General features: G+C 27.5%; 1 protein-coding gene and 1 long non-coding RNA gene across 2 annotated transcripts; one reads left to right on the top strand and one right to left on the bottom strand.

Moving 5' to 3' along the window:
• The first annotated feature begins 3,347 nt into the window (after nt 1-3,347).
• LOC125607056 lies at nt 3,348-3,958 on the top strand. The gene is made up of 2 exons (XR_007338319.1): nt 3,348-3,639; nt 3,734-3,958. It is a non-coding gene; the product is annotated as an uncharacterized LOC125607056 (long non-coding RNA).
• A 3,233-nt stretch (nt 3,959-7,191) lies between these two features.
• Nucleotides 7,192-8,276, bottom strand: LOC111214209. Its single transcript, XM_048776615.1, has 3 exons — nt 8,121-8,276; nt 7,958-8,039; nt 7,192-7,795 (listed from the first exon to the last, which is right to left on the bottom strand). Exons 1-3 carry the CDS (start codon nt 8,211-8,213, stop codon nt 7,548-7,550), a joined length of 423 nt encoding a protein of 140 aa, XP_048632572.1. The 5' UTR covers nt 8,214-8,276; the 3' UTR covers nt 7,192-7,547.
• Nucleotides 8,277-8,608: the final 332 nt, after the last annotated feature.

The following is an 8,608-nucleotide window of genomic DNA, read 5'->3' as shown; positions in this document are numbered from 1 at the left end:
ATGGCTAAGCCACAAAAGTCTACGGAGATACTCTTGATAAATCAGTTGATCTCGGAATCACACTAAATTGATCTTCTTCTACATATTTTATGTTTAACCTCTGTCCGACTGGTAGAAAAGATACTTATTAGGGTTCTCTCTCACTCGTTCCAACGAGGATACACAGTAGAATCTCTATGTATTAATACTCAGTAAATTAATAATTTTTATAAAATAATAAATTTTACCGGTCCCAACTTGAACCGGTGTAAAATATGACATAAATCGATAAAAAAATAAAATAATAATATTTTTAAAACTCCCATATAAATATATAGTCCCATTAAACTATAAATTAATATATATATATATATATATTATATAATTACAAACTAAACATTATTTGTTGATTTTATATTCACAATAAAAAGACCTCTATTTTTCTTAACATTTCAATATATTTTGATAATATATAGTAAAATTATATCAAAATCACATAACAATTCTATGAAACATAAAAATATACTCCAAATAAGATAATAAAACAATATAAAAATCAAACTTCTAAAATTTAAATAATGTATATACGGTAAAATCAAATATTTTTTGTATTTTATAAATAAACATAATTAAAAATAGAAATGAATCTAAAAAAGAATCTAATAAAATTTTAAATTGCCAACATTATTAATTTATAAATGTTTTACTGTATATTAGGAAAAATTACCAAAACGAAACAAAAAAACCAGCATGGTTGTTCCTTTGGTATAATACCATCTTTAAATTTTCCTTTTAGTATAATTTTTTTTCATAATTCCTAAACTAACCCTTGATTAATCAAATTAAACACATTAAACACAATTTAAAATTTAATTGAGTTTTAAAAAGTTTAATAAAGAGAAAAAAACACGTTTTAAAATATTAAAATTGAAAAGTTTAGCTTTTTTATTAAAAAGTTTAATAAAAGTTTTAAATTTTTTTATAAAAATGAACTTTGTAAAACGTTTTTTATTAAAAAAATTTCTAGTCTTATTTTTATTTTTAGAAAGTTTAAAAGTTTATTTTTATTAAAACGTTTCACAAAGTTTTATTTTTATTAAAAACGTTTTACAAAGTTTTATTTTAATTAAAAACGTTTTACAAAGTTTAATTTTAAATTTTTACATACGTAAAATTTAAAAAGTTTATCTTTTTATTAAAAAGGGAGAAAACGTTTAAAAATAATAAAAAAAAATTAATAAAAAGAAAAAGTGCATATACGTTTTAGAAAAGTTAGAATATTACAAATATTTTTAGAATATATTTTCTTAACTGAAACTTCCATAATTTTTGCCAAAATCAGGTTTTCTTATCCGTAGAAGGCATTTTCTACACTACGTAAAACCAAGACAAAAATTCCATAAGCAGATTCTACCTCATGTAGACGTACGTATGAGTATTGTCTAGATTTCGTATTCTGAGAATCTTAGAATACTTCATAAAAGTTGAAACTGCATTATGAGAAAAAAAACTAACTTTACAATTAGTAGAATTCACATTCCATATAATTAGAAGTTTAATTAAAAGTAGATTGTTCGTATTAAAAAAATATATGAATTTGTTTAATCTGGAATTCAATTTTCTACTAACTCATTTTCTATAAAAGATGAAATCTACTTTTACTAGAACGTAAATTAAAATTTTAATTTATCAAATTTTGCAACAAAAAGAAAAATATCAGTTTATGTATATGGATGTTTTAACAATTGTCTCTATTTTTTATAATATTTTGACAATAATCTGAAGAAATAAATCGAAATGATTCTTTTGATTTAAAAATACATTTTACGTATATTTGCTTTCTTATATATGTTATAACAATCTGAAGTAAAGCAAAAATATAAAACATAAAAGAGGTTAAGAAGATATCATAAAAATGGCTATCACCAAGAAAATGCTACTTGCATTTGTTTTACAATTTCTTAAACTTTGATGTAATTTTTAACATGAAAAAATATATTTTTATGAAAAGACACTTCTTTATATTTTTGTAACAATACACCTCGTTATACATTTTAACACAATTAATAACAAATGAAATGGTTAAGTTGAAAACACACAACCTTTCATCATTTTATTATTAGCTCCATTAATGAAAATTTTATTTTGGAAAATGCATGTCAAAGATTAGTTATAGATTTTAAAAATCTTTTTGAATAGTCACAATTCTTCAATTTGAATAGTCACATTTTTCTAATTTAATAATAATTATTTTAAAAAGATACTTATAAAAATAATTACAACTTTTCACTTTTTAAAAGATGTTTATATAAATTTTTAGAAAAAATACAACCTTCCAACATTGAATTTTTAGAAAAGACACAACTTTTTGACATATTTTAGAAAATACACAACCTTTCAATAGAAGTGAGATTCACAACTTTTGGAATTAATTGGGATTGCTATTATTAGTAGTAACAATACACCTCTTTATACATTTTAACACAATTAAAAACAAATGAAATGGTTAAGTTGAAAACACACAACCTTTCATCATTTTATTATTAGCTCGATTAATGAAAATTTTATTTTGGAAAATGCATGTCAAAGACTATTTATAGATTTTAAAAATCTTTTTGAATAGTCACAACTCTTCAATTTGAATAGTCACATTTTTCCAATTTAAAGGTAATTACTTTGGAAAGATACTCATAAGAATAATCACAACTTTTCACTTTTTAAAAGATACTTATATAAATTTTTAGAAAAAACACAACCTTCCAACATTGAACTTTTAGAAAAGACACAACCTTTTGACATATTTTATAAAAGACACAACCTTTCAACATAAGTGAGATTCACAACCTTTGGAATTATTTGAGATTGCTATTATTAGTAGTAACAATACACCTCTTTATACATTTTAACACAATTAAAAACAAATGAAATGGTTAAGTTGAAAACACACAACCTTTCATCATTTTATTATTAGCTCGATTAATGAAAATTTTATTTTGGAAAATGCATGTCAAAGACTATTTATAGATTTTAAAAATCTTTTTGAATAGTCACAACTCTTCAATTTGAATAGTCACATTTTTCCAATTTAAAAGTAATTATTTTGAAAAGATACTTATAAGAATAATCACAACTTTTCATTTTTTAAAAGATACTTATATAAATTTTTAGAAAAAACACAACCTTCCAACATTGAACTTTTAGAAAAGACAAAACTTTTTGACATATTTTAAAAAAGACGCAACCTTTCAACATAAGTGAGATTCACAACCTTTGGAATTAATTGGGATTGCTATTATTAGTAGATTATATAAATTTATTTTAAAATTAAGTATGTCTTTTATGTTTACCAACTATTTTTTTCATGAAATATTAAAATATTACCCTACCAATATTGAAACATAATTAGGAAATGTAATATTTTCTTTTGACTATAATCTAAAGAAATAAATCGAAATGATTCTTTTGACTTAAAAATACCTTTTAAGTATATTTGTTTTGTTATATATATATATAACAATCCGAAGTAAAACAAAAATATAAAACATATAAGAGGTTAAGAAGATATCATAAAAATGGCTATCACCAAGAAAATGCTACTTGCATTTGTTGTCAGTATCTTCCTCATCGTATCTTCTGTGCACTGCTCTGATCGCATTCTTGGTATTAGCTTATTATTATAACTCGATTTTACTTTTATTGTGAACACATTTTTTTTTGCTTTATATAACGATTTATAATTGTTGTTACATCATAGGTGCTGGAATCAATAAAGAGTTAAAACAATGCTTCCCAAAGCAGCCTTGTGGGAAGACTTGCGAAGAGTACTGTGTAGGACACATTAACGATGAATGGGGTATAAGGACATCTTGTGAATCTGGCGCATGTTGTTGTATAAAAGATGGTGCTGTATAACCACGAGATATTGTAATTTCATCAAATATATGTATCTCCTAGAATAATAATATCATTACTTTTCATATGGTTTGGATGTAATAAATGGTTTGTGTATTGTGCTCTCGATCTTCTTAGCTAAAGAAAATCATTATCTTTTTTCTTTTGATTGTAATCTGTTGAGAACATTGAGTCAAAGCATAAGAATGTGAAGGAATCTTTTATTCAATGTTGTAAGGCGGATTGCCAGGTACAATTGTAGAAAGAAAAGTTTAAGATACAAACTCAACGCGCAAAATAACCTGTATAAGGTGATTACAATTGAGGGAAACGATACTTGCCGAAGAAGAATGCTCACATCACATGCTAGGCTATGCACCGGCCTACCCCCCCCCCCCCCCCCCCCCCCCCCCCCCACACACACACAAACACATGTAATCAGGTGATAAGACTGATGATGTGGTTACGGTATTGAATTCAGATTTGGTTTGGTTTAAGCTTTGTTTTTGTTTTTCTTTTTTCGATATGTCGATTTATAAAAATTAGCTACTATATTTGAAACTATGTCTACTTTGGATATTTTCGGTTTGAATATTTTTGGTTTAAATATTTTTGGTTTTCAGAGTTAAATAAAAGAACTATAAATATCGTAGTTTATGTAGTCAATCTATTTTCTTAAAAATGTATTAGTGATAAAACATATTTACTATTTTTCAATAGAAAAATGTTTTAATGATAAAACACATCAACCATTTTTCAATCGGAAAAATATATTAGTGATAAAACACATCAACTATTTTTTAATCAGAAAAAGACCGTCAATTAATTTTTAAAATTTTAGTCCCTCAACTTACAAACTGCTAATATTTGTCATATTTCGTTACAGAACTATAGACGGATAATGACATACGTTAACAATTTGTAAGTTAAAAAGTCATTAAAAATTAAGTGAGAAGTATTTTGACGATTCAAAAATAGTTGAAGGGTTTCACTATTAAAAACTTTAATAAATATGAAAAATAGATAAATTTACAAAATATATATAAGAATATATTTTTTAAAGGGATGGATGATAAATGGTGAGAGGTTTTAGCTCTGATACCATACGATGTAGGATCATGAACATGTTTTTATAAGCGTGAACTTATTAAATCAAACAACTGGTTGTGTAACTCATTTTAATTAATTAGAAGATGGATTCGAAGCGGATGAAGATGTAACTTAATTTATTGGTTGTGTAACTCTCTAGTTAGATGGATGGATTGATGAATAGTAACCAGGGGGAGGGGACCAAGTATTTTTTTTTTTTTTTTTTTTTGGGACCAAGTATTTAACAGCTAGCTAAAACCTAAAACATACATAACCTAAATTGTATAACTCGAAAATCTACATCCTCTACAATACATAACGAATGAAAGTCTTACGTACACATAGGTCTTAATAACTTAAGTTATTATGTCTTTTAACGAAAAGGTCTTACGCTATTTTCGTATTGGACTCCGCTTGGCAGACTAGTCTACTTTGCTAAGAAATCTGGTGTTCGTTTCCTCTAATTTAAAGTGAAGCTAGACGGACTAAAGGGAGATTTGTCCAGAAATCAGAATAGATTTTGGGTTTGATACAATTTTATCGTTCTCTTTGTGTTCCTAATTAGATTCCAATTCTTTATAGAGTTCGGATCAAGATAACAAACAAGGATTTAGAAATTTGAGTTTTAAGACATTTTGGCCTTTTGATTTTTGGCTTTGTAACTAGCAATCTAAGAATAATAATATTGGGTTGTGCATTTGTCATTGGATGTAATTCTTATAGATATTACTAGAGCGGATGTTAGGTTTTTTCTTTTTTTTTTTTATTATAAATTGTTTAGTAATATTTTTAAACATAAATGTTATTTGTCTATTTTAGGTTCTTACGAAACTCTCCGAACTTGGAAAAATCAGATTCGAACGCCACACAGAAATTTATTATAACCGAATAAAGTTTAATTTTAAAATCCAAAAAAACTAATAGCCGGGGAAAAACCCGATATGTACTCGAATGTGTACTTGAATGCCAACATTTAACTAATTCTGTGAACAAATATTTTTTCGTTAACTGGTTTTGAATTTTCGTCACGAACGGAAAAATTTCATTTAAAAATTGTGAAATTATTATGGTTAACACGTTAAATATATGATGTCGAATTATTAAAGTAAACAATTAATGAAAATAGTTTGGAAGAGTGGAAAAAGAAATAACAAATATATAATTAAATAATTAAAAATAGGTAAGTTCTTTTTTTACTTCTGTAATAAATGAATTCAAATTAATAAAAAAAAAACTATAAATGAAACGGTTAGAATTATAGAATTAGTTAAAAATAGAATAAAAATCTGTAAGAATTCACATAAAAAAGTAATTATTATTTTGTACTTCAATTTTAATAGAATAAACTAGTCTATATATATAAAGAAATGTTCGCCTCTCTCCCGTGAAGCCACGTCATCAATTCGTGCGTTCTGGGAGTGACACGTGTCCCATTTTATATTTAGAGCCAAAATAAATGAATGCAGTTAAGGGTAATTGAACCCAGCACCTCTAGCATTGGTAATTTCTCTTAGAACCACTAGGCTAACGTCACTTTTTATAAATATGTGACCGCGAAAATACTTATTATCGTGTCAGCTGGAAGCCCATGCTTCTTCTGCTTGTGGCCAGGGCCGACACTGAACTGACATCAAGATGAAGATCGTGAAGTTAAAAACTTTGCTCCAAACAGTTTTGCAATGTTTCCAACCTTTATAACTTGATGCATATAATATATATTAAAATACATTTGTTGTACACGCTTTTATTAGTTTTGCTTTTAAAAGAAGGTATTTACAGTTATAAATGTTTTGTGCCAGTGAAGTAATGGTTGAAAAATCTCTATACATATGTCATTTTAAAATAACACCCAACTTCTATATATAGTCAATACATATGTCCATGTTATATTCTAGACTAAATATTTTCTCTTTTAAAAATATAGAAAACAATTTTTTTAGTCTACAAGCAAATGTTATAGAGCAAATATGCATTATACAAAATAATATATATTTAAAATCCATACACAAAAACATAAAAGTTGTTATAGGCATCTTTCTGACACATGCACACTCCACTACGAATAAGAATTAATAAAAAAAACAGTATTGTCATCAAACTTTATCACAAATCCACATTTGTACATCTATAATTATGAGTTGGATAATTAGTTAATTTGATACAATACCAAAGCAAGAATAATCGACAAACAACTATACCACCGCATACTAATAAGTAAGATATAACAGATAACCAAATTCTTGAATCTTAAAACAAATTTCAACTCGAGCATTTAGTGAATATCAAGTTAACTAATATCCCGCCCGTAGGGCGCGCCGACCTAGTTTCATATATTGTATAGATTTTGGGGGTTTGGAAACAACAAGAAGTTAGAAGATTTACGTTTTGGGTTTCTTGTTGGTTATATTGGTTTGTGTACTTGTCATTTGGTGTTGTTATTCGTTTTAAAACTTACAAGATACTTATAAATGCTGGCCATATATCTTGGTAGATAAGTGAACATATGTTTCATCCATTCTTGAGGTGGATGCTAACTGCGGTAGCTACTCGTGAATCGCTCAACAATTTGTACTTCTCCGGTAAGATGTTCAACAAGTTCTGTGGATGAAAACAAACCAAGACTTACGAGACTTTATTATGTTATAAAAACCAAAGTCAAAGCTTGTAATAGTACCATTGGTATAATGTCGGCAATCATGAAAGCCAACTCTAAGACCAGTTACCCATGAGCTATTAAACTCAATTGCCATTTCCATGGCATTATTCCCTTTGGATGATCCAACCATCCAACATCTTTGTTTAGGAACATTCTTCAATTTTCTTTGCATCACCACACCTACAAACCAAAAAAACTTTTGTTCAGAATCTTGACTACAATTACATGATTCCTACCCTTTTATTTTAATACTTTACAAGTTATCAACATGACCAAACATTTGCTGAAATATTGACTACACTTTAAAGATAATATTCGATATGATTGTCTGAGAATCAGAACCTCGAATCGATTTTCTTGATAAAATCGAGATTGCTGCTTCTATGCTTTCGGGATTAACAGGCTGGAAATCAAACACGATTGCCTGGAAAGCCCCACATATGTTTTCGTTGATGCATTTGTACAAAACACCTTATAAGTCAACAAAAGAGAATAATGAAGAAACCTCTTGATGAATGGGAAAAGAAGGTTTGATGAGAACCATGAAATGTTGTAAACTCCATATAAAAGAAGGTTTAATTTTTTTTGTCGATGGCATCCGGACAACCGTTTTATGTTTTCTACCTCAATCCTGAAGAGAATACTATTCGACGGTTTGAAATCCAAGGTTTTGGAGAGTACTATGAAGCATCCAACAATCCCCGTAGAGTCCATGTCTTTGTAGACGATTGTAGTAGTTTCTACAGATTTGCTGACAATGTAGAGGATCTTAATGTTAACGATCAAACGCTACTCAAGTCTAGCATCTATGCTCCATATGTGTACAACGAAGAATCAGAAGAAGAAGAGTCGGATGATGATGATTATGGGCGTCTTTTTCGTGGTAACAAGAAGAGAGGATGAGGATGAGGAAGGAGAAAGAGAGCAGAAGAGGATATTGCCTGATTATTGAAGTTGGGTGAATGCAATGGGCAATGTAATTTTGTGCTTTTA

This window comes from Brassica napus, chromosome A3, assembly GCF_020379485.1.
Source record: "Brassica napus cultivar Da-Ae chromosome A3, Da-Ae, whole genome shotgun sequence".
Classification (NCBI taxonomy): domain Eukaryota; kingdom Viridiplantae; phylum Streptophyta; class Magnoliopsida; order Brassicales; family Brassicaceae; genus Brassica; species Brassica napus.
Note: the sequence above shows the minus strand (reverse complement) of the source record. Positions and strands in the feature narration are given on the sequence as shown.